Source organism: Pseudochaenichthys georgianus, chromosome 16, assembly GCF_902827115.2.
Source record: "Pseudochaenichthys georgianus chromosome 16, fPseGeo1.2, whole genome shotgun sequence".
Taxonomy (NCBI): domain Eukaryota; kingdom Metazoa; phylum Chordata; class Actinopteri; order Perciformes; family Channichthyidae; genus Pseudochaenichthys; species Pseudochaenichthys georgianus.
Genome location: NC_047518.2, coordinates 10756697 through 10782393, shown reverse-complemented (window position 1 = coordinate 10782393; position 25697 = coordinate 10756697). Strand labels below are relative to the sequence as shown.

The 25697-nt window shown below is 43.3% G+C and overlaps 1 protein-coding gene across 3 annotated transcripts; it reads left to right on the top strand.

Moving 5' to 3' along the window:
- Positions 1 to 106: 106 nt before the first annotated feature.
- ano10a (anoctamin 10a) lies at positions 107 to 25250 on the top strand. Of its 3 annotated transcripts, none has more exons than XM_071205802.1 (17): positions 107 to 203; positions 567 to 690; positions 2154 to 2188; positions 2801 to 2958; positions 3034 to 3231; positions 3671 to 3805; positions 7091 to 7210; positions 7434 to 7618; positions 9905 to 10289; positions 11750 to 11805; positions 11894 to 11968; positions 13002 to 13190; positions 13271 to 13462; positions 14690 to 14818; positions 18456 to 18572; positions 23294 to 23313; positions 24352 to 25250. In XM_071205802.1, exons 4-17 carry the CDS (start codon positions 2823 to 2825, stop codon positions 24407 to 24409), a joined length of 1995 nt encoding a protein of 664 aa, XP_071061903.1. In that variant the 5' UTR covers positions 107 to 203; positions 567 to 690; positions 2154 to 2188; positions 2801 to 2822; the 3' UTR covers positions 24410 to 25250. The 3 variants fall into 3 exon arrangements, with proteins under 3 accessions (XP_071061903.1, XP_033957720.1, XP_033957718.1); XM_034101827.2 differs by having other exon boundaries at positions 124 to 203; positions 614 to 690; positions 2154 to 2187; positions 2803 to 2958; XM_034101829.2 differs by lacking the exon at positions 23294 to 23313 and having other exon boundaries at positions 109 to 203; positions 2154 to 2187; positions 2803 to 2958.
- Positions 25251 to 25697: the final 447 nt, after the last annotated feature.

Here is a 25697-nt window from a genome sequence, read left to right as displayed (position 1 = left end):
GTAGTCGTTTGATTTATTGTTTAAGATTTCTGCACCGAGCGGTGCTTTAAAGCTTCATTCTATGCGTCAATGAAGCTTCTGTCTCCGCCCATCGCAGCGTTACTTGTCTTAGCTGTACAAAACAAGCGCACCCTGCTACTGTGCTGAGGCAGTGCGGAAGTAGCTTTCCAAACATTCCCTAAACTGAGCAGAGGACAGAGCTGGTGAGTAACGAGAGTAAGACATTTAGAAGTTTTGCATATTCAAATAAGATGGATAGTTTAGTTTGCACCGAAAGCTTTTGGAACAGTAACATGTTACATTTGGCGTTATAGCTTATACCTGGCTGACACCCTAACTTTACTGTACGTGGCGTTTCAATTAGGTACTGTTTATTCACTGTAATGCTAATGGCCAGTAATTGACAGATTTTTCAAACACGTTAACCGCACTTAAAAGTACAAAAAACGTTATAATTTAGAATTAATTATGATAACATACATATTTTAATTTAACATAAAACAAGTTGATTTTTTAATGAATACATTAATTTCCTCTGTACTCTCACTGACATGGCTTTATTGTAGGAGTGATGGCATCAATGGGATAAATACTTCCGCCTGTGCTCTGACAGGTCACTCACTCGTGTGCTAGGAAAAAGTGGAAAATCTTCATACAATCAAGCTGCAGCATTCGGTCCTCTTTCGTTTGGTATGTGATCATTTGAAACAAAATCTGTCCTTTCTGAAATCAGTGTCATTTTGATTTTGATTATTGTGAATCTTCAACCGTTTTTTAAAGTCCCTTGCACAGCCACACAGGGTTTCCCCACCACAGCTGATTAGATCTTTGGTCACGCTGATGTGAAATATGTGATGTCACCAAACAATATTAATGAAACTGATACAAAGGTTTAAAGGGGACCTATTATGCTTCTTTTTTTTTTTTACATTATGTTACATTGTTTTAGCAGACACATATTTATGTCTCCAGTAAATTGCATACAGACTAGTATCATTGGACTCCTTAGTTTTATTCCGTAACATAGTGACATCACTATGTAACACTTGCGCTTTTATTGGTTAGCGCTCCAACACATTGGACATGATAGGCTAAGGGGCGGGACATCTCTAGTGGTTGACAAATCAGAACAGAGATGGCACAAAACACAAATATGAACCCTGAAAATTAGTATAATGTGACATCTTTGCTCAAGCACAGCCATCAGGCTAAATGTTCCGCCTGACTACAAACATGTACACGTGTAGTGTAACCACTATCATTGATGTGCCCATTTCATGGAGGTTCTGCCTCATTGAGTTCTGTTCCAAACCAATTTGCAGAGAGTGGGAGTTATTAAACTGTCCAACAGGAAGTTTATAAACACTGCAACAGGAAGTTATTAAACACTGCAACAGGAAGTTATTAAAAAGTCCAACAGGAAGTCTGCATTGGTCCTGAACTAATTAGCACCTACCTGACCAAATGCAACACTGTTTGTGACTGTCAACATGCTGTGTACACATAGTTGCAAACATTTACTATTAAACTGTACAAAAAACAGACATGTAAACAAATTGAAGGCTACCTTTATATTTAAAAATGTTTTTCTTAGGATGATATACCTCTGTCTAGTCTGAAAACCTGTAGACACGTTCATTTGATTGTAAAGAAATGGTAGCAGCTCGTCCCAAAGCTTGCCGCTGTATTTACACCCTCTGACTAAAGAAGGAGCTCAGAGTTCAGACTACAGATGGAGGAGGGGGTATGGGGAGTTTGGAATTGGGCCATAAGTCTAATCTTGTTCAGCCTTAACCCTTTCTAAGGAACAGGAGTTCAACTATAGGCCCGTCTTATCTGATAATGACAGCAATACAACAAAATATATATATTTGAATAGGAAACCATTTCTCTTAAACATTAAAGATTACAGCAGCCTGCTACTTTTTAAGCAGACATTAGCGTCTTGAAGGCAGAATGACCCATGGGATATGATCTGTAGTGAAACCTCAGCTGCTCTGTGCAGCAGTCTGCAGCAGAGTGGCTGAGGTTGGGGGGGGGGGGTGCTGGGGGCTGCTGGGGGGGGGGAAGCTGAAACCGGCTGCTGCTGACTAAGTGCTCAGACTCCATGTTGTTTCTGATGTGCTGTGACTCACAGATCTCCTCTCACACAGATCATCCAGCGCAGCACCGACTGGCTCTGAAGCAGTGAGTACGCTCTCACTCTGACAGTCTGCGCTTTCCAACGCTATTTTACCATTCATTTGATGTTACTAACATGCTTCACCACCCCCCCTCCCCCTTTAGTGTCAGCTGTTTCTGTCAGTAGTCTTTGGCCCAATCCCTTGTACACTCTGAACGCCTCTAGAGGTAACTTCGACGTCACATGGCTGCGAGGCTTTAACTGGTTTAAACGGTACAGTGCTTTGTGGGGAAATATCACGTAACCGAGACAGAATGCGTTTACGGCCTGATATGAATGTGTTCCAGCCTCTTGCCTTACCAGAAGACAGGTCACTGTTACATAATCGATGTATTATTTTGTCCAAACAGCACCATTAAGCTGGCTGTGTAAGGTAGCTTATGATTTGCATACGAAGATACAAAAAGCAGAAAAGCGATACAGGCATTTCAGCCTTTGCAGACCCTTTACATGCACACAATCCTATCGAACACACTACAGGAAAGGGAGAGCCTAAAAAAGCACAATAAGACCTCTTTAACATTGAACCTTTTATAAAACGTTATTTTGCACGTTAAAATAAGATAGTATATCATATACATTGTAATTATTTAATACTTTATTTTAAATCCTCTTCGGAGGTGCCCTGGGCTCGGGGGAGATGGTGCCGGCTGTGTCCGCAGACTGCAGCTCCACCAGCTTCACTCCTCTGGTGGTGCTGGAGCTCGCCCCCGACACCAAGCAGGAGGCCATCGCCTGGCTGCTGAGCAGGATCAGAGACCCTCAGCAGAATGGAGGTGTGTGCACTGAATGTATTTAGACTCTTGGCGTTGTGTTCATGGAGCGTTTACTGAGCCTGTCCTCTGTCCCAGGCGCTGGGCTGCTGGTGGAGCAGCTGGGCCTCGGAGACGGGGGTTCGGAGAAGGAGAACCCCAACCTGTTCCTGGTGGGGGCCAAGTGGCAGAGGCTGCTCTCTGGGGCGGAGGAGGTGGGCCTCTTCAAGGAGTTCAGTGATGGATCCATGAGAGGCTTCACCTGCGCCAACAAACACAACTTCAAACACTTCGAAGGTAAAGAGGCTGCATGGGGGCTTGTGGGTATTTATGCAGGACATCAGAATATGTGTCCCGCAACGGGGAAATGTACATTATTACAACAGCAGGAGTATAGTGCAGAAAAAGTGAAGACAATAGACTAACATATTTAAAAATAACTATAACTACTATAATTATAAATAATGAAGTGGAACATGCAGAGCGCAGTGTGATGGCAGCCTGATAACAGTGATGTAAGTATATATTGCACAATTATTTACAGATGTATGTAACAGTATGAAATGTGCAAAAGAGCAGCAGCAGCCAGTAATAATAATCATAAAGAAGAACTTATTGCACAACATTGATAGTCATAGTCTTAAGTGAACTGAAATATAATCACATGACGCGGTGGAGCTTTGTTTCAGCCAAATACAAATAAATGGTGTGTGTGTGTGTCTCTCTCTCTCCCCAGGGGACGGGGACTCCTTCCTCAGTATGGCTGAGTGTCAGTACATCATCAAACATGAGCTGGACACACTCCGGGCCAAAGAAGAGACTCATGTCCCAGGACACCCTCAGGCCAAGCTGTACCCTGGGAAATCTATCAGTGAGTCCTCCTACACTCTGTCTCTCTCTGTCAGGTGTCGAACTCACTGGGATACACACATGAGTTACACAGGGTGCGATACCACCACACACAGGGAAGATATGTCTGTAAATACCATGATATGAGATGTCATCCTTATCGGTCAGTCTACTGACAGTAAGTTCATTGTCAACCATTGTCATAATCAATACATTATCTAAATAGTTTACAGAGCAAAAGGGATACACACTGTTCCAGCTTCTCAACTTTGAGGACATTGTTCTATTTCTCTTTATTGAATATCTCTGGGTTGTTAGAGGGTCAGGGTCCTTTGAAGACTTCCCCTTAGCCTCATAGTTTGCTGATATTCTAAAAGCTCAACCTCTAATGGTGAACTGGGAAAAGGGGAAGCCAGACCGTCAACATACAGCAGCAGAACAAACTAAACGGAGGGCAGGGCAGGAAGTACTTCCTGTTTTTATCTCCCTAAAAACCAGAGTTTGGTTTGATTTCAGATTTCTTAAAGAAATGGGGAGTTTGGACGAGATTCACAATGGAGATTTTAGCATGGCGTTATTACTGTGAATGCTTGTATCTCTATTGTTAATCCATCAGTTTTAAATACTTTCCCTTTCATTGACAACATATAAACTGTATTTAACTTTTTTTAGGAATGCAAGAGACTTAAAGGTCCCGTGTCTTGGCCATTTCCACTGATCATAATTCTATTGTTGAGGTCGACTAGAATAGATTTATATTGTGCAATTCTCCAAACTCACTTTGGTTTCTCAAACAGCATCTCTGTAAACTACGTGTATTCACTGAATTTCACTCTCTGCCTTCAACGGCTCGTTGTAGCTCCAACAGCTCCAGCCCCCCCCCTCCCTGTGAGCACAGTGTGCTCTGATTGGTCGGGACGTTGTGAATCGCCCTGAGCTCCGTGGAGGTGTTGTTTCCTTGTTTAGCGAAACCATCGAAACACAGCCAAACTCACCCTGAGCACACACAAAGTCACAGCCGAAGTAAAAACAATAAGTGTGGCTTGATATTGAGTAAGAAAAAGGTTGATAATCCCAACTGTCTGGTATCAGCCTGCAGCCAGGGAGGAGAGATCAGCAGAGCTGCATGCACTGAGTGTGTGAGGAAGTCTGTGGATTGGTCAATTTGGACCAATCAGCGGGGGCTTAACGTAACGGCACCGCAGACGTAACGTAACGGCTCCAGTCCATTTGGTTCCGGATAACGCATGACCGTATTGCGTCATAGCTCTGGGCGCGGCTACTGGCCATTCCTACCTCACAATACCCAGAAAGTAAACAATGGACAATAACGTATCTCCAACGAGGCGTTTTGGGGAGGCTGTGTTAGAGTTGTACTCGCTACATGGTGTACTTTAAGGGTTTTGACTCTGCACACCGCTTACATGCATACAAACCTTCATAACACACAAGGGGACGGGCAATAACCGGAAAAGCATGACATGGGACCTTTCATTTCCTTTTTAATGTCCTCAAACGGTTTGGTGTTGAAAGGATGCTTTTCTTCTAGGCTTTGGCTACAAGAAGTGTGACGCCTCTAAGTGACAGCTGTGAAACTTTTAACAGGGAAAGCCACGTTGTCAATTTACAGCTGCAGAACAATCAGAGTAAAGGGAAGGACCTGCTTTTATCTCATTTGTAAAAGCTACAGTTTGGATTGGTTTTAGATTTATTTTTTTAAGAAGAAGGGGGCCTGGAGGGTTTTCAAATAAAAGGGTGCTTTGTGTCCAGCTGCAGGGGATAACAATCCTTTTACATGTATAGATTTGTTTTTTATAGAGAAACGTGTCTTAGGTTGTTCTGATGTTGTCCGTATTGTATGGAATTACAGTTTTGACAAGTTGACAGTTATTTTAAATAGTTTTTTTTTTTTAATCCCTCTCAGTATGGAAGCAATAAATATGCAAATCTAGCGAAATACTCTAAAGATAAGGAAGCAATGAAGTTGGAGGGGAGATAAGCTGACTCTATTCAGGGCCTTTATTTGACAAAATGTGTTAAAGCAGAATGTAATCATTTGTAACTAATGATGCAGTCCATTAAATGAATGTTCTTGTATCGAGTCACTCTGTGAAAGACAATAGAGACGATTGCTGTTGTTATGCACTGTGCACAGCGTGTGCGTGTGTGTGTGTCTGGGTTCAGAGTCAGGGATAGAATGCAGCAGGGCATGTCACTCAAAAGTCAGTGTAACATTTTCCAAATATTTCCATCTTTGAGAAATTAAAGATTTCCCCAACTACCACTACACAACATGTCCATGCTTCATTCCTTCCATGGTTTTTTGTATAGAACAATCAAATACTGGCAGTAAACAAACCCCACTGACAACAAGACATGGCATTGAACAAAAGTAAGCAATGGAAAAGTGTGTGCACTTCTTTATTAACTTTGAAATGAACTTCCGAGGCGTATACTCATCATTTGTATTGCCTCTCAACCCAGTAAATACTCAATGATGACTTGGTCGCAACCTCTTAAAGTCTTGGTCATGACTTGGTCTCGGTTAAGGTGGCCTTGACTACAACACTGGCCGGCACTAAAGGGAATTATTTGCATAACATTGTCATTAAGAAAACATAGTAATTATTAGCAGGGTGTTTCAGAGTCTGTAAAGTAGGTTTACCCATACGAGAAATCTGCTTTGGTGGTGCATGGAGGAAAGAACACGTTTTTATTTGTTCAAAGGAGCAAAACATTTGACTTTAAACTATTTTCTAGACAATTGTAACACATTTTAAAATAAAGACAATATTTACACAAAATATAATTAGGCGCTTTCACACCGCAGCACTTTTCCCACAAAGGTTCATCAGAACTTAGTTCATGAGAACTCTTTAGTTCTCATGAACTAAGTACAGATCGCGTTCACACCGGAATAAATCCCTGGGGGAGGATTAGGCAAATGAAGCCGCTGACGTTTCTTCTTCTTCTTCTTCTTCTTCTTCTTCTTCTTCTTCTTCTTCTTCTTCTTCTTCTTCTTCTTCTTCTTCTTCTTCTTCTTCTTCTTCTTCTTCTTCTTCTTCTTCTTCTTCTTCTTCTTCTTCTTCTTCTTCTTCTTCTTCTTCTTCTTCGGGTTTACTGGCAGGCCGCAAACAACTTCACGGCGTATACTACCACCCGAAGTCCCCGGAGTTAGGGACTGGCTTCAGTAGAAATTAGCATTTTTTTGGTGTGAACGCATTATTTCAGAACTAAAGTGGGGGGAAAGTACTGCGGTGTGAAAGCGCCTATAATACACAAAATAATGTTGTCATTTGTGTCCCAGTTCGCAGACTGCTGTCCAAGGGGGTCCTGATCCAAGTGTTTCCACTCCACGAGAAAGAGGAACTGAAGAGGCTGTCTTACTCCTGGTATCAGAAGGTCAAGTTGTCCTTCCAGCCTCTGGGTAAGTACAAGATGCATTGTATTTCTCTTTTATTTCTCTACACTTTATATGTATTTCCTCTAATATTCTCTATATCCCCTCTGCTTTTACCACCCTTATTTATTTATTTATTGTGTCTATTTTTTACTGCAGTGAGAGTTGCCAAGGAAATGTAAAGATATATTCTATATTCTATTCTTGCATTAACCTTCCTCCCTGCTACTTTTCCTCTTCCTCTCCCCAGATGACATCAGACGCTACTATGGTGAGGGTCAGGCGCTCTACTTTGGCTTCCTGGAGTACTTCACCTTCGCCCTGGTGCCTATGGCTCTCATTGGCGTGCCTTACTACCTGTTTGACTGGGAGAACTACGACAAATACGTCGTCTTTGCTGTGTTCAACTTGGTCTGGTGCACCGTTATCCTGGAGGTACGGACAGTGACTCAATCTATTTATAAGCAGGGTTTGGAGGGTTACTTTACAAATGCTTCACAAATGTTGTGTATCCTGTAAGACAACAGAACAATGTGACCTTGAAATGATTTTATTGATAGGAAAACCTGCCATTCATTCAGCTTATCCAAGCAGTAGTCTGTACACCAACAATGAAACACATGAGCACATACTACAGTTTAAAAAAGCAGAAATAAAATCTGAGCTGACAGAAAATGCTCAGTCTTTGTTTAATACACACAGTTAAGCTCACACACTATTTAAGTGGTATATACAGTGGGGCAAAAAAGTATTTAGTCAGCCACCAATTGTGCAAGTTCTCCCACTTAAAAAGATGAGGCCTGTAATTTTCATCCTAGGTACACTTCAACTATGAGAGACAAAATGAGAAAAAAAAAATCCAGAGAATCACATTGTCTGATTTTTAAAGAATTTATTTGCAAATTAAGGTGGAAAATAAGTATTTGGTCAATAACAAAAGTTCATATCAATACTTTGTTATATACCCTTTGTTGGCAATGACAGAGGTCAAACGTTTTCTGTAAGTCTTCACAAGGTTTTCACACACTGTTGCTGGTATTTTGGCCCATTCCTCCATGCAGATCTCCTCTAGAGCAGTGATGTTTTGGGGCTGTCGCTGGGCAACACGGACTTTCAACTCCCTCCAAAGATTTTCTATGGGGTTGAGATCTGGAGACTGGCTAGGCCACTCCAGGACCTTGAAATGCTTCTTACGAAGCCACTCCTTCGTTGCCCGTGCGGTGTGTTTGGGATCATTGTCATGCTGAAAGACCCAGCCACGTTTCATCTTCAATGCCCTTGCTTATGGAAGGAGGTTGTCACTCAAAATCTCACGATACATGGCCCCATTCATTCTTTCCTTTACACGGATCAGTCGTCCTGGTCCCTTTGCAGAAAAACAGCCCCAAAGCATGATGTTTCCACCCCCATGTTTCACAGTAGGTGTTCTTTGGATGCAACTCAGCATTCTTTCTCCTCCAAACACGTCAAGTTGAGTTTTTACCCAAAAGTTCTATTTTGGTTTCATCTGACCATATGACATTCTCCCAATCCTCTTCTGGATCAGCTAAATGCTCTCTAGCAAACTTCAGACGGGCCTGGACATGTACTGGCTTAAGCAGGGGGACACGTCTGGCACTGCAGGATTTGAGTCCCTGGCGGCGTAGTGTGTTACTGATGGTAGCCTTTGTTACTTTGGTCCCAGCTCTCTGCAGGTCATGGACTAGGTCCCCCTGTGTGGTTCTTGGATCTTTGCTCACCGGTCTTGTGATCATTTGACCCCACGGGGTGAGATCTTGCGTGGAGCCCCAGATCGAGGGAGATTATCAGTGGTCTTGTATGTCTTCCATTTTCTAATAATTGCTCCCACAGTTGATTTCTTCACACCAAGCTGCTTACCTATTGCAGATGCAGTCTTCCCAGCCTGGTGCAGGTCTACCATTGTGTTTCTGGTGTCCTTTGACAGCTCTTTGGTCTTGGCCATAGTGGAGTTTGGAGTGTGACTGTTTGAGGTTGTGGACAGGTGTCTTTTATACTGATAACGAGTTCAAACAAGTGCCATTAATACAGTTAACGAGTGGAGGACAGAGGAGGCTCTTAAAGAAGAAGTTACATGTCTGTGAGAGCCAGGAATCTTGTTTGTTTGGAGGTGACCAAATACTTATTTTACCGAGGAATTTACCAATTAATTCATTAAAAATCCTACAATGTGATTTCCTGGATTCTTTCCCCCCATTCTGTCTCTCATAGTTGAAGTGTACCTAGGATGAACATTACAGGCCTCATCTTTTTAAGTGGGAGAACTTGCACAATTGGTGGCTGACTGAATACTTTTTTGCCCCACTAGGTCCACCTACTGAATTAAAATCAGATTCAGGCAGTAGGCGTATAGATTCACACTTAAAGTATTAGCCTACAGAACAGCTGACAGAGAAGAGATAACATCTGATCCTTTTACAACAAACTCTATATGCTCTTTTTAGCTAAGTAAAAGCACATATAGTGGCTAATGTCCCATTTTAGAATCATTTTATGAAATCACTGGATTATCTTTGGTCATGCAATAATGTGTTCATCAAGGCTGGTAGAAGTGTACAGTATGGCAAGCCATTTGAGTATTTACTCCATATCCTTGATGTCAGACGGCAGCTGCCTACACTAGTGCAGTCAGAAGAATGAAATGAGTAAGCTCACTGTAGTCTAGATGAAAGCTGAGAGCTGAGTGCCCCTCTCCTCCTTCAGTTATGGAAGCGCTTCAGCACGTCTCTAGCCTACAGCTGGGGCACGCTGAGCAGGAAGAAGGCCTTTGAAGAGCCGCGGCCCGGGTTCCACGGCGTGCTGGGCTTCAACCCGGTGACGGGCCGCGAGGAGCCCCTCTACTCCAACACCAAGAGGCAGCTGTGCGTCTACCTGGTGTCGCTGCCCTTCGTGCTGCTCTGCCTCTACCTGTCGCTCTACGTCATGATGATCTACTTCCTGATGGAGGGCTGGGTGCTGTCCGTCCACGACGAGGAGCCCACCTTCTGGACGGGGGTCCTGCTTTTCATCCCCAGTATTATCTATGCTGTCGTCATAGAGATCATGAACCTGGTCTACAGATATGCTGCTGAGTTCCTCACTGGGTGGGGTGAGTAGAGTCATTGGAACATCCATTTCTACAGTAGTGCTGTATTTATCCCGGCGATCTTTTTTTAGCAGAAGGTCAATCAACACACGTATATTCTGATATTTGATAACTCCACCTTCTTAAAAGCTGAGTGAGGCTTTAGACTCACATTTAATATATATACAAGACTCCTTTTTTCTGTAACATAGCGACATCACTACATCACACTTGCTTTTCTATTGGCTAGCGCTCCTACACATTGTACGTGATATATATATTAGGGCTGTCAAACGATTACAATTTTTAATCAGATTAATCACAGTTTAAAAATTAATTAATCATGATTAATCACCATTCGAACTATGTCCAAAATATGCCATTTATTTATGTATATTGTTGTGGGAATGGAAAGATAAATGAAAGAAGGCGGATATATCCATTTAACATACAGTATCTATGTTTATTATAACATTTGTCTGTGTGTCAAAATGAAAGACAACCCACACACCTATCAATCATCAAACCGTGGGGTCTTAATTCATTACGTGTTGATTTCTCTCAACGGGGGAGTACTTTAGGAAAGTCGACAGAGGGGGGGCTAGTGGAGTACTTCATGACCACAGAGTGTGAACGTTGTGATCAGTACAGACCGACGTTAACAGCAGCCCTGTCTGTGCACACGGAGACCGACTCTGTCGTCCGGTGATCTAACCGCCTTCTGGAAAAGCTTCACAAGTACGTCGGTACGCAAATGCGCTTTGTGACACAAGTGACGGTACGCATTTCAGATTACGCACATAACCTGCGTACCAGTTATGTGCACCCCTGTACCAGAGCCATATTATTACTATTATATGGCTCTGCCCTGTACTACAGCAAGAGTATTCTCCGTCGGGACTTCCTGCAACAACACCACGCCGTTATCAAAGATGTTCTATTGAGAAGACGATCACTACGTGACAAAAGTTTTCAAAACCGTGGCTACTGAAATCAATCTTACTAACTGCTGTCTGTGCAATTTACTCCGCGCGAGTTGGCAGACTTTATTTTGCTTACTTTAACATCATTTTTCATGGTGGGGCTAAGCCATTTCTTGGTATGGGTGTAGCCTACCCCAGCCATACCCTGGCGCTGCCACTGCCACTGGTGGCACGTATGGGGCGGGCCATTCTGCACATGCGTTAAATGCGTTAAATATTTTAACGCAATTAATTCCAAAAATTAATTACCGCCGTTAACGCGATAATTTTGACAGCATTAATATATATATATATATATATATATATATATATATACAAATATACTTATGTTTCATTGGTTTAACAGACACGTTTTTTCACATTGACTTGCATTACGACAAGTATCATGATAATTTGCTACAGTTGCAATAAGAATGTGGGAACCTTTTTATGGTGATGGTAACACATTCATAAACTTCACATAAGGAAACATTTTGATGATGTTTCTACTCCTCTGGATAGAGAACCACAGGCTGGAGTCTTCCTATCAGAATCAGCTGGTCCTCAAAGTATTAGTAGTGAGTATATTCAAATACAAACGTTGCCTGTTTGCTCTTTCACTGATCAAAGTGCAGCTTCTCATCTCCTCACTCTTTTCCCCCGTAGTTCAACTTCTTCAACTGCTTCGCCTCGCTCTTCTACATCGCCTTCGCGATGCAAGACATGGCGCTGCTCAGGCAGGTAGGCCAAATCCCTTTTATTCTTTCAGCTTGTTTTATTCTTAAGAACTTCTTTACTCCTTCCTTCATTATTTTTTAATCAACCTCGCTAGCATTCCTCCCGGTTCATCCAATCTTGTCTCCAATCTTGTCTTCCCCGTTCAACTCTGTTCAACACAGGCTCTTAAGTCTTTACATAATAAGACAAACATATTCAGCTAATAATTGTTTGTTTAATAGATCTGTAATTATCTTATTACCGCTTGATTATTGGGTTTGATATGCACTGTATTGGATGCTGTAATATAATTTCTTCCACAGAAAACACATTTGACCAAAATATAAAAGACTTATTAGCCATATATTAATATATCTCCTTTACCAATCAACTGGATAAGGGACTCTCAATGATTGGTTATGATTGAGCATTGATACGGGTGTAGCGATAACACTTCCCAGAGCCTCTCTCCTTGACTCATTTTTCTGCATTTAAAGGTGGGGTAGGTAATTCTGGAGAAACCAGCTCGAGTGCGCTAGAATTTGAAAATACACAACCGGAAAAAAAACCGGCCACTTCCTTATAGAGCCCCTCCTCCAACACACACGAACGCGCACATGACCAATGAGGGCACGAGATAAGTTTGTGCCCCGATGGAAGGCTGACAGGCAGGTAGGCCATCCAGTTACTTTAGCCGGGCCGGCTCAGATGATTGGTCGTGCTTTTTACAGTACCACGGCTTCCACAGATGATGTTTTTTTATGGATTTATTGTCAAAGCACTTCAGATATTCATTGCTATCAGGATGTTAAGAGCATTCCATGGAATATAACAAAAAGTGTATCTCGAGCCGGTTTCTCAAACTTACCTACCCCACCTTTAAGGTATTAAGATGTTCTTCAACATGAAGTGTGTTGATCGATATCCGGGTCAAGGATAGAGGAGTCAAGGAGGGTCATTGTGATTAACCCATTGTTACTTTCTACCTTCTTCGTCCTCACCTACTTTAATTGAATACTTTTTTTTCCCCTGAACCCCCTGCTCTCTATATGTGCAGAGTTTGGCCACATTGTTGATCACCAGTCAGATCCTGAATCAGATCATGGAGGCCTTCCTGCCCTACTGGCTCCAGAGGAGACGCAACAAGAAGATGATGCGTAAGGTCCAGAAGAGAAAAGCCGTGGCTGAGGCAGAGCTGCCTCTGGCTGAGCAGGTCCGGCTGGAGGCCGACATGAGCACCTACTTGGTAGGAGATCTGGTCCATTTCTCTGTCAGCTTATTGTACTTCAGAGTCCTCTAACCTGCGTGTGCTTCCCTCTCCTTTAGGGCACCTTCGACGACTACCTGGAGCTGTTCCTGCTGTTTGGATACGTCAGCCTGTTCTCCTGCGTCTACCCTCTGGCTGCTGTGCTGGTGGTGCTGAACAACATCACAGAGGTGTACTCTGATGCCTTCAAGATGTGCCGCGTGTTCAAACGGCCCTTCTCGGAGCCGGCAGCCAACATCGGAGTCTGGCAGGTGAGACGCAGCTAGTTTCTCTGGGAACTGCTAGGTCAGGTTATTTTGAGCGGAGGTTACAGACCACGGGTTACAATGTGATGGAACAGCCTTAGAGCAACAACTAACACACTAACTGTTGTTGCTGTGTCTGACATGTGATGTGAGCAGTGTTTGGGGCAACACAGTTATGCAGTTAACTTTGTTGTTGAAAACAGAACACGCTAATTTCAAATTCCAGAAATTAGTTGATTAAATGACGCTTTAAAGCACATCGCATGCTTCCTTTGAGAATGCATCAGTAGCCTTCAGTTCCTCTGTCTGTAAGAGAGCAACTCCCTGTATCAACTCCATAGCAAATAGCTAATAACTTATGAACACGTTCCCTGCAGTCAAAAGAAAATGTTCTCTCCAGCTTTTTGCAAGTAGCTGTGTAAACAATGCGGCCCACGGGGTTAGGGGTAGGCGATATGGCCAAATGATGTCATTTTATTTCACCGTATTGGTTATTATATCACAATACATTCATTGTCTAATTGTTCTGCAGAAGAACAATAGAGTAACATGTCCCATGACAAACTTCATCCCATTTGTAATATAAAACAATATCAAAATGTTAAGTGTAGATGAATACAGTGGACATAACGCGACCATCGCACAGGTTATATCTTCAAATTGTAAAATGTTGAAAGAAGTTACTGACTGTTATTGTGTCTCTGTGTGTGTCCCTGTTTGTTTCCATGTGTGTGTCCCTGTCTGTTTCCCTTTGTGTGTCCCTGTCTGTTTCCCTTTGTGTGTCCCTGTGTGTGTCCCTGTCTGTTTCCCTTTGTGTGTCCCTGTCTGTTTCCCTGTGTGTGTCCATGTGTGTGTCCCTGTCTGTTTCCCTGTGTGTGTCCCTGTCTGTTTCCCTGTGTGTGTCCCTGTGTGTGTCCATGTGTGTGTCCCTGTCTGTTTCCCTTTGTGTGTCCCTGTCTGTTTCCCTGTGTGTGTCCCTGTGTGTGTCCCTGTCTGTTTCCCTTTGTGTGTGTGTGTGTGTGTGTGTGTGTGTGTGTGTGTGTGTGTGTGTGTGTGTGTGTGTGTGTGTGTGTGTGTGTGTGTGTGTGTGTGTGTGTGTGTGTGTGTGTGTGTGTGTGTGTGTGTGTGTGTGTGTGTGTGTGTGTGTGTGTGTGTGTGTGTGTGTGTGTGTGTGTGTGTGTGTGTGTGTGTGTGTGTGTGTGTGTGTGTGTGTGTGTGTGTGTGTCTGTGCAGCTAGCCTTTGAGGCTATGAGCGTGATCGCCGTGGTGACCAACTGCTCTCTGATCGGCATGTCTCCACAAGTCAAGGCTTACTTCTCCGAGTCAGAGACGCAGCTCATACTGTGGACGGTGGCTATTGAGGTAATTTATGTACACACTCACACACAAAGACAACCCCCCCCCCCCCCCGATCTAATACCTACAGATTGTTTGTGTGAATGCAGAATCTGTAGCAACGGGGAAACATTTTAATTTCAGTTTGTGGTCCAAATAGCTTTGACAAGTAACGTTTGAGTCGGAGACAGACAGTTACGAGGAGAAAGAGGAACGTGAACAAAATCACATCTGAGTTTTGGTTTGATTCTCTCAGGTTCGTCTTGTGTCAAAGTCCAGTAACCAATCACTACAGTACATATAGTCCCTAGGCAGAGATTAGGGCAGTTTTGGAAACACAGGAAGTCATGGGAAAGAGATCCATGGATTAGTAACCATGAATTGAAGTTCCAAAACAGAGGACATTCTTCTTTGTCATTTCTTTCACTATTCCACTGCAGCCTTTGTCTCAGTTCTGTGAATAAAAGATGGTGTGTCTGCACCTTCACAGTCAGGCCAGAACACATGAAGCTACAGACTGTAGATATCACCAACACGCTGCTTTATGGGAGTTGATTTTTGCTCACCAGGTGGAGCCAGAGTCCAAGCTAGAGCCCCCCCAATGCACTGACGGGGGTGCATCCCAATTCTCTTATTTGATATTTCACTTGAACCAGAAGTCCATCTTGTGCACATCTTGAAAACTGTCCCAACGTTCTTATATCGGATTAAGATCTCACTTTCATAAAGCACAATATACTATTATATTATTGGTGTTTGTTTCCGTAACAGAATTTATGTCAATGACTTATTTTTGATAACTTTGGCCCAAGTTCCATCACAGTTTTGCTGCAGCACTATGCCCCCGCACAAAACAGCCTGCTGACTGTCTGACCAATTGACTTACACATCTTAACCTTCCTGCAGTCCTTCAGAGAGAACTTATCAGTGCTTAACAAGCTCCTGAGGGAGGATCCTTCCAACCATCTGGTCTCAGACAATAACTCAAATAAAGTCCTACTGTACCTCGGTGTACGGAGGCAGAAACTGGGTCATATTGATCATCTGAAGGTTGGATAGAGTGTGTCGTCTGCACACCGAGCTGAGATAATCTCCACTGTGTAAGCAGGAGTGTTTCACTGCGAGTACTTCTTCCCCTCCAGCATCTTTGCAGATACCATTATGTTTAATTAAACCTTTCATTGGTGAGAGATAACCATTTGTTTTGTAATGATAGTTTACTGTATAAGAGTGTCTGTCTCTATCATACTTTATGAAGTGATGTGTCCATACAGTTCATTCACATCCACTGACGTAAAGCTCACGGTGGTGCCAGAGAAGAGTCCGGTGACCACGCGTCTCACTGCCAATTTGCATTTATACAGAAACATGGGTCAAAAAGACAGATGGAATATAAGCTAAATAAAGCAGGTGATCTTCTTCACTTCTGACACGCTAACCTCTGATCCAGGGCTCTTTGGGGCTTTTCCCTTTCCTGTAGTGTGTTCTATAGGATCGTGTGCATGCAAATGGTCTGCAAAGGCTACTGTATTCCTTTAGAGGGACTTTCTCTCCCACACACTCCCTCCTTGCCTGAAACGCCTCCATTGGACTCCTTTGTTTAGTTCCGTAACATCACTATGTAACACTCGCGCATCTATTGGCTAGCGCTCCAACACATTGTACATGATAAGCTAAGGGGAGGGACACCCCTAAGCGGTTGACCAATCACAACAGAGTCGTCCAGCTAACCAATCGGAGCAGACTGGGCTCTGGTTTCAGACGGAGGGTGAAAAGAGGTGCTGCAGCACAGGCACTATGAGAAGAATAAAGAGTCTTTTTAAATATTAGAGCATGGAGACATGTCCCAGGAGAGGAACATGGTACAAATATGAACCTGGAAATGACTAAAGAAGAGGCGCTTGCAGAGCTTTGTGATTTCTTGTTGATTTTAATCCCAGCCAAGGAGATGCTAGGAACTCTTGTGCTAACGGTTAGCATGCTACCTCTCATGCTACATCCCCCGAACATGACTTCATAAAGCAATAGACGGTGGTGATGTTTCCTGTTTGGCCTTTACTCTGTCAGCCATCCATCCTGTCCATGCACACAGGTGTGTTTCTATAGTCAAGAGCTCAGGCCTGTGACAGAAGGCTCGGGTCAGAGTGGAGATAGGAGGAGTGGGAAAAGAGAGGGCAAAGGAAATGATGGCGGATGGAGAAACAGTAGGGGCGGGAAGCAATGAGGAGGAGAGGAAGATGGATGTGAGAGGGAGAGAAACGCTGATTGTATATCAGAGCACGTTCCTCCTGTTGGCATCCAGAACGTTCCCTGAGATCGAGCGAGCGGGCTATTAAAGAGAGTGGAACACAGAAGTAATGAGAGGCAGGCTGTATAATGTTTACTGTTCCATGGCAGAGCCACACACAGATGTGCATTATTGACACAACATCCAATATACTGCCATAAGGGACATGTTCTATCTACAGCCAGCTAGTTTATATACATTGTTTGTTCTTTATCTCAGTCATTTATGGGGTTGGACATGGAGGCAGGGGGTCCGGAGGGTAACTGTAACAATTACTACTTACCTGTTAAATCAGTAACCTAATCTGAGTATCAACATGTTAAAGTAATGTAACCGGATTGATTACTTTCTGTTACTTTTGGATTCTCAATTTTAAATTCAATGCACATAAATACAGGAGAAAATAATGAATGAAAATGTTTTTTTTATGTAACTGTAAAGGAAAAAAGTTACAAGATTACATAATCCAGTTACATGTAATCCATTACTCCCCAAGCCTGCAGAGGGGGGGGGGGCAGCACCTTTTGGCTTTGAAGCAGTGGAGCGATGATACCTGGGTAATTACATAATGGGGTTTACACACATCGGTGAGCAGTAACCAGGCAACCAGCCAGCGCGCTGCTGGAGAGGACTTTCTCCTGGTCTAAGGGGGAGCTGTGATAATAAGTCTTGACTCCCAAATATATTTGAAAGGATATATTTTTGACCCCACATTTCTCCCCATTTAGTGGAACTTCTAATTGTATTATTCATGGTCAGTGATATATACATATTTATTGTGGTTTGTGTATCCAGTATCCTGATGGCAGTCTTCATTGTGAGTATAGCTTCTTTGAGACAAACACGCAGTAATTAGATCCATTGTTTAAATTAACATATTGATTTGTGCTGTTTAACAGAACTGCATTCTATTGCAAAGAACTCTCAGTTAAAGGCTCCTATTATTCAAACGTTGGGGTTCATATTTGTATGTTGTGCCTCTACTGTGACATGTTTCCATGCTTTAATGTTCATAAACCTAGCATATCACATACAATGTGTTGTTGTGATATGCGCAAACCTTTTTAACCTCTAATAAACATGTATTTAAGATTGCTTTCACCTCATGTTATAAAGTAATAATGAATCTTTTTAGTTTTTATAATTACAACGTGTCGTGTCCCTCAGTCTGGCATGACTCTGCATTGCCAACAGCTGTACATGCGTGTGAGAAGCTTTAGGCTCATTCATTGAAATACATTGGAGTTTGGGAGGTTTCAAATGTTTTGTAACTAAAAAGACTGCTGCGTGTTAAGATGTGTCCTTGGGTACACCAGGCCAGCTTTGTAAATACTGATATAGAAGTATAGAACTGAGTTTCTGTTTTTCTGGTTCTAGCACGTGCTGTTGGCCTTCAAGTTCATCCTGTCCTTCATCATCCCAGACGTCCCCAAACACATCCAGATCAAGCTGTCCCGCCTGGAGTTCGAATCCCTGGAGGCCCTCAAGAAAAAGGTAAAAACCTGACGGCAAGTCTCAGTCACTCAACAACAGTTAACAGCACACAATACATCAATTACAGATAAAAGAGAAATATGGCACCATTAGACAATTGCAGCCTCCCCATTTTTAGAATGACATAAAGTCCATTCGTATATTTTAACTGCAGAACTGTGTGCCATCTTGCTGTGGATACATTATTTAGTATGGGCAGGGCCACCCCTCCCTACAGGCCAATCACGCAAGCTGCATGGGGGCCCGCCTTGCGCAAGGGGCCCCGCCTAGAGGGCCTCAGCTGCTGTGCGCAGTTCTCCGCGCACCCCCCGCTGACACGTGAGAGTGAGAGGTGACAAGGGGAGCACGTCTGTAACCCGATACCGTTGCAATGAATCGACATCTGACCAATCACGGCTTTGATACGGCCACTAGTGCAGGTGAAGAGATGTCGGTGAAAAGACAGTTTCAGTCCGGCGCAAAAAACAAAACATGAAGAAACGAGAGCATCACTCGAAGGTGGGTTATTGTATGAGTCAAATGTACAACTTGCGAATGTTGTATACGTCAAATGTCAAACTTTTGCCAATTGCCAAATTAAAACATCAGCTGCAATTCACGACATGAAGAAGGCAGTCTCTGCATAGCATATAGGCTGATGGAGATGCAGTTATTTCCAGCATTCTTTATTTACCATTCATTCAAGTATGTGATGCCTTTTATCTGCTAATGTACAGGAGGAAGAGAGATACACTGTCTGTCTACTTGGCTTACATAACAGTTAAAGTTTACAGCCTAAAAAACATGGAGCATTTTTCCCACTTTTATTCATTTTTATGTCAATTTGCACATTTCATGGTGATGCTCAGCCTCTCCCCTTAACTCCTGCAGTCATCATCACGTCAACCACAACACAGAGAAATACTGATAGAAATGAGAGAGAGAGAGACTCCATGTTGTTGTGTTGAGAATATTTGTCATTAATGATAATAAACAAACATTAGCATAAAGCATATTTGTCCACTCATATGTTGATAAGAGTATTACAAACTTGAGAAATATTCCTCTAAGGTACATTTAGAACAGATACAAAATGTGCGATTAATTTTGTGATTAATCGCACATTTATGGACATCAATAACTATGGACATCATGCGGTATAATGAGACAGTAACAGGCTACAGATGCGGACACACACACACATATATATGTATATATTATATAAATATATACAATTTCAGAATCAAACAAGTATGAGAGCACTCATAACGTAACACAATCAGAGACTGGATATATCCCCCCCCCCTCTCCCCTCTGGTCGCTACAATGAGGAGAATAAATTACGGGCCAAACGTTTTATTTATAAGTATTAAAAGTAAGCAGAGGACACCAAACCAACTGAGACCTGTCTGTCCGCTGCATCTACGCACTGTACACACACCTACACACTGTAGGCTACCACACACACACCTACACACTGTACCACACACACACTTACAGCTCCTAAAGCATATAGGCTACAGTCGTTGTGTATTTTATTATGTGAAGCACTAAATGCTCTTAGAAAGATATCGACTCTTTGTTTGTAGATATCTACTAAACTAAAGCATACAAATACAGAGAGTAATGTAGCCTGTTATACTGAGTGATATATATTATACACGCTGCTCTGCTTTCTGCACGGACCTCACAGCTGTTCTCTCTGGAAACATCGCGTCGCGATGAAAGCAGTTAATAAAATAATATCCAGGGGATGCATGCAGAGCTGTCATTGGCTGAGATAAGTCCGGCCGTGCGTCACGCCTCACGAAACATCACTGTTGCCGGAAATACATCCGTGGAGGACTCATCAGTGTCTCCTCGGTTATAGCTCCTCCAGAGAGCCTCCTCGACGCTCGATGCTCGGTCCTCGATGTGCATTTAGAGAAATGAGATGACCTTCAACATGGCGCGCTGAAATTCATTTCCCGGGTCACTACCGGGGACCGAGGAGGGGAAATCCCAGAAATGAGATACGGCCATGGTGCCACTGACCAACAACAATTGTATGTAAAGTCAATGGTGCAGCATTTTCCTGCTAATTTCCAACGTATTATTAAATAGTGAGATGTGCCTAAACAATTCTGTAGTGCTCAAACCGAGCAGAAAATCAAAACACTGAGGGGGCCGCAGACTTGTGTTACAGGCAGCACACTTCCTGTGTCACACCCTTCCTGTGTCACACACTTCCTGTGTGACACACTACCTGTCACACACTTCCCCCACATATGTGGTTTTCAATAAAATGTATTGTGATCATTCCATGAGTGTAATAGTGGCGGTGTTCTGGCGGATGTCTCCGTGCAGAATAGCTACTCTTCCGGAGGCTTCTCTAGGCTCTTTTGATTCGAGCCCCTCATGGGTCGCATTAGGAAGCAATACAATGTTCATGCTCATACAATAGTACAGGGGTGGCCAACCAATCAGAGGTAAAGAGCCAATCATTGTACTGTGCTACTGCAAAGGGCCACATCATACACACAGGCACACATGCTGGGTGTATGTCTCTCTCTCTCTCCTTCTCTCTTTTGCTCTCAGCCTTTCTGTGTGCTCCCTCACTCTCTTCCTCTATGTGCCCCTCTCTATCTCTCACACATACAAAATGAAAATCTAAAAATGTACAATAATTGACACAGACACACACACTCAAAGACACACCCTCCCATAGACACACACACCCTCTCACATACAGAAACACATAGGCTACCTCCGCTCAGCCAGATTTCCTATAAATGTCACAGTCCATGATATTGACAGAAATGGTCTTAAACCTCTCCGACCAGTATTAAGACCAGAGGCCAGTTACAGTCAATCACTAATATTGTGTCTCACACACAAACTCTCATCTTACTGCATGTTGCTTCTTTGAAATGTGCAGAGGATGTGGAAGGGGCTCAAATGCATGAAAGGGCACATTTGCGATTTTTAAAAATAATTTAATAAAAATATGTATGTATCTCTACACACACATTCAGGAGTTATTTAAAAATAAATGAAGTGTATTTTAGTTAATTCTCCTCACATGACATCTCAACTTGTACCTAACCCTCTGACTGACAGAAGCTCTGCTGACAGAGATGCACTTTCTCTCTAGTTTTTTTCTTTACCGCAAATCACCAACTTCGGGAGTCCTTCTGTGTCGCAGCCAGCTTCCCGGGAGCAGTATGCCTTCTCACACACACACATACCACTGCAAGTTGTTACCATTTTGATTTGACAACATCATATTGAGTTATTACGGTTCTATCCGAGTTATATTTCTGCCGATCGGAAGCAGATCTCTCCCTTCACTGTCACATCGCGAGTGCCGTAAAGCCCGCCTCCAGTACTGCAGGATCTGCATTCTGATTGGCTAGAGTACTTATTTGTTGAAAACTCTGTGTAACGATTGGGCTGGAACTTGTGTGTTGTTAACCCGTTGTGAACTGGGATACATATGCGCAAAAAAAAAAGAGCAGCATGCGGCTCGAGAGCCTCGGGTTGGCCACTCCTGCAATAGTACAATAAGAGTCCAGTGGTGGCTGCAAAGGATCCCATATAGGCCCTGAATGCACCTTAGACCAGGTGCTATAGATGGTTTACAAAGGGCTGACAGGGTTCTTAGGACTCGCTAACACCATAGAGCCAGTCGTCGTCGTCGTCGTCACAGCTGGCCCCCTCCTCACTGAGTTGATGCACACCTATGAACACATTATCAGCATTTTTTCTTCTTCTTCCACCATTTTGGAGCCAAACTCGAAGGGTCCCACTCGCGGTGAAGGTGTAGCAAGCTGATTGGCTGATGGTGAAGTGCACTTGCTGGAGTGTTTGGTTTGAACCATGTCCTGGATGTAGGAAGGGTCTGATCCAATGACAGCACAGTCGGCCAGCACCATGTCTGCAGCATCCTGAATGAGCTGCAGAGGTTGGATGAGACTTGCAGGTAGACCAGCCAGGAGGGAGTTCCAGCAGTGAAGGCGTGAGACGCCCACAGCCTGGTACACATAGCAGGGCAAAGTTGATACTCCGAATATCATTTAAAGAACCTATATGGAAAGAGAAAAAAGTCCTTACCTGTGTCAGGTCAATTGTTTTATCAATGTTATTCAAGCAAGTCCTCATATTTGCAACTCATGTGACTGAGTGTTCAACTGTAGTAAACTCCATTAACCCCTACTTTAAGATCACATGTGCATACCATGTTATGCTAATGCTCATAGCACACATTGCCCTGCCCTCGTGTACTTTGTACCCTGCACATGTTTCCGTCATGTTTTGCTGTTTTTAACCTTTAAGAATATTTTAATGAATTTGAAGGTGTCCTTGAGTGTCGGTAAAGCAGCCTCAAAATACAAATATTTTAGTATTATTTGTTATTATGATACAGGGATTTACTCAAACACGCATTAGGACAGACACGTTCATAACTCCTCATAGTGGAGATGATAACTCTCGTCCATAGCTCCAGTTAGCACAGGCCTGATTCATGTCCCAGAGCACTCAGAGGTGTGCCTGCTTTTATAGCGTTGATATGGCTCCACAGTAAAGCATTAGCTGGCTCGGCACCGCAGCCATTTGTTTTGGGGGATGGGGGGGGGTCTCTGCTGCTGCACACTCTGTAGCCGTGTTCCAGCTGTGACCCTTTGCACACCGCCTCCCATCCCCAGTTCACATGTCACTGATAGTGACTCTCCTCACTGTGCTGTGCTCTCTTGGTTCTGCAGAGGCTGCTCTATGTTGTGGGGTAAGTAGCTTTGAAGACTTCACAGTTAATCACTCATCTAATATCCTAACGGTTTGCTCGTGGACCTGATTTAACATGATGATTTGGAATATTGAGCACCATCACCTTTCCCAGGCTGACAACAGGATCACTGACAGGCAGCATGAAAGGATCCCATGTGCTGTGGAACTCACTCCCCCTCACGTCCGTCTTCTTGCTCGTAGTGTTGCAATGAAATGAAGCGAATGACTCTTTAAGGCCAGCCTGGGGAGTGGTGCTCCAGTGTCAGCTGTGTCCCGCCTCACACAGACTGCTCCCAGTGGTTGTGGTTGCAGGTGCTGGGTAAACTGGCACCCCCCCCCAGGTACGTTGGGCATTTGCACTGCTACCAAGTGGTTTCGGGAACAATCGGAAACATTGTATTAGTCACATTGAAACCCCCTTTAGGCACAATTTCCCTAAACAGATATTGACACACATAAACGCTCTGAGCATCCTTTTTGAAGCCTCCATGTTTCTAAATCACGACGGAAAGCTGAGAACACACAAGTCCAAGGAAACACTTCCCAACTGAGGAACACACTGCCTCCGTCACACTTCCTCCGTCACACATTTATGATGTCCGCTGGCGCATCATAAACACGTCGGATAGTGAAAGTGCAGTCGGAGTCGCAGTCTCTTCTCCGAAGTCCTTTTGAATTCTCCTATCCACTATCCCTTAACCCCGTGACGTTTCACTCAGAGGTCAAGGAATAGTGGATAGGAATAGACTTTAGAAGCTGATTTTTGGACTATTCGACCGCTACCCTGGTCTCTCTGCCCCTCTTCTGTTTTCACTGATACTAATGAGGACCTGAACCTTCAAAATAAGACTCGGCTTTAACAGACCCAAACAGTGCTTTCTGCTGAGCAACGAGACAAACCGCAGCGAGCTGATGGGTGACTAACATAGCAGGTGGTCAACTCCTTTAAATCAATTTAAAATGAATTCATTACACCCACACACACTGCACCTTGTCACAGTAAAACAATTGTACATGTTCCTTTGCTGTGTTTCAGAAAATGCTTGAAGCCTCGGAGCTCACAAAGGGGATCCAGTGAGGAGAATAGGAGGTGAAGAGGAGAGGAGGCGAGGAGACGACAGGAGAAGAGGAGGAGCTAATGGAACCTACGCCTGCCTCCGCTGCACACAGCTTTAACACTATCACTCCCTCATGTATGTTTCTTACGCTGCTTATATGCAGCATCGCTGGATAGAAACACTGTCTGTCATCTCTTTTCATATTACAGCACTTATTTTGGGGTGGTGTGCACAATGGTATAAATGGGTTTGAAATCCCAAAGGAATGCTGCAATATTAATTAATACTGGCCTGTGGGATTATGCAAATGTTAGAATGTGTCATCGAACTATGAGTTGAAGGGTGAGGGTTGAAGCTCATCGGGAGGCAAAACGTGGCCCAAAAGATTTCTAATAATATGTAATTAGTACTGGAGTGGGATGTCCCTCACCAAATTAAAACTTAAAGACTCATACATTAAGATAGAACATTCTATTGTCCAAAAATATATATTTTGTTACTCAGATGCTGGTTGGAGCTTTACATCTAAATGTGTGACTTTGAAGTTGCTATCTTGGAAAATAAACCATATAAATTCAGATTTTGAAATATAAATGTTTACTTCCCTTAAATCAATGGTTAATAGATTTCAAACTGAGGTGCTATATAGGGATTATATCCCACTATTCAGTATTCAGATGCTTGTAAACATAATGCTTCCCAGACTGACCAGGACAGATGTAGCTGTGTTGGGCTCAGCATGCTACCTCAGGTGAAGATGAGCACTCAGTGCCTTGAAATGCAATGCCTATATCAATGAATGTGTGTGTGTGTGTGCTGTGGTGTTTAAATGTTCGACTGTGTTGATGGGAATAAAGCAGATCAAAGCTTCTACAGAAGGAAATGAAATGTGTGTGTGTCGTGTTATTCTGCTAGAGGCCTGAAACCTGTGAAACATACACTAACAACCAGGAAGTCAGCATTGTTTGTGAGGAAATGAATAATGTTTACAGTGGGCGTGGACCATCTGCTGTGGAAGCTTCTAGCAGCACACAGGTATGGGAGAGAAACACAAGGATTATAGCCTTTGGAGACCATTTACATGCATAGAAACCTATACAAAGGGACAACCCCCAAAGCATAGGGCCTTTTAATCATTAAGGTTGAGCAGGTATTTTTTTGTTAGCTTTACGGCCCGTCTACACTACAGCGTCGAAAGCTCCAATCTGCCCATTAACTTTCAATGGGGTGACGTCACGTAGCCGCGCTTTTTCGCCGAACTGAATTGTGGGTAGCAGAGCGGTCCGTCAGGCGTCTCCGGCGACAGAAGTTGAACAATGTTCAA

Excerpts from the sequence above, each read along its gene's own strand:
- ano10a (XM_071205802.1), top strand. The coding sequence starts at position 2,823 with ATGGTGCCGGCTGTGTCCGCAGACTGCAGCTCCACCAGCTTCACTCCT. Across the intron at positions 3,806-7,090 it reads GTACCCTGGGAAATCTATCA|TTCGCAGACTGCTGTCCAAG; the intron begins GTGAGTCCTCCT and ends TTTGTGTCCCAG. Across the intron at positions 7,619-9,904 it reads GGTGCACCGTTATCCTGGAG|TTATGGAAGCGCTTCAGCAC; the intron begins GTACGGACAGTG and ends CTCCTCCTTCAG.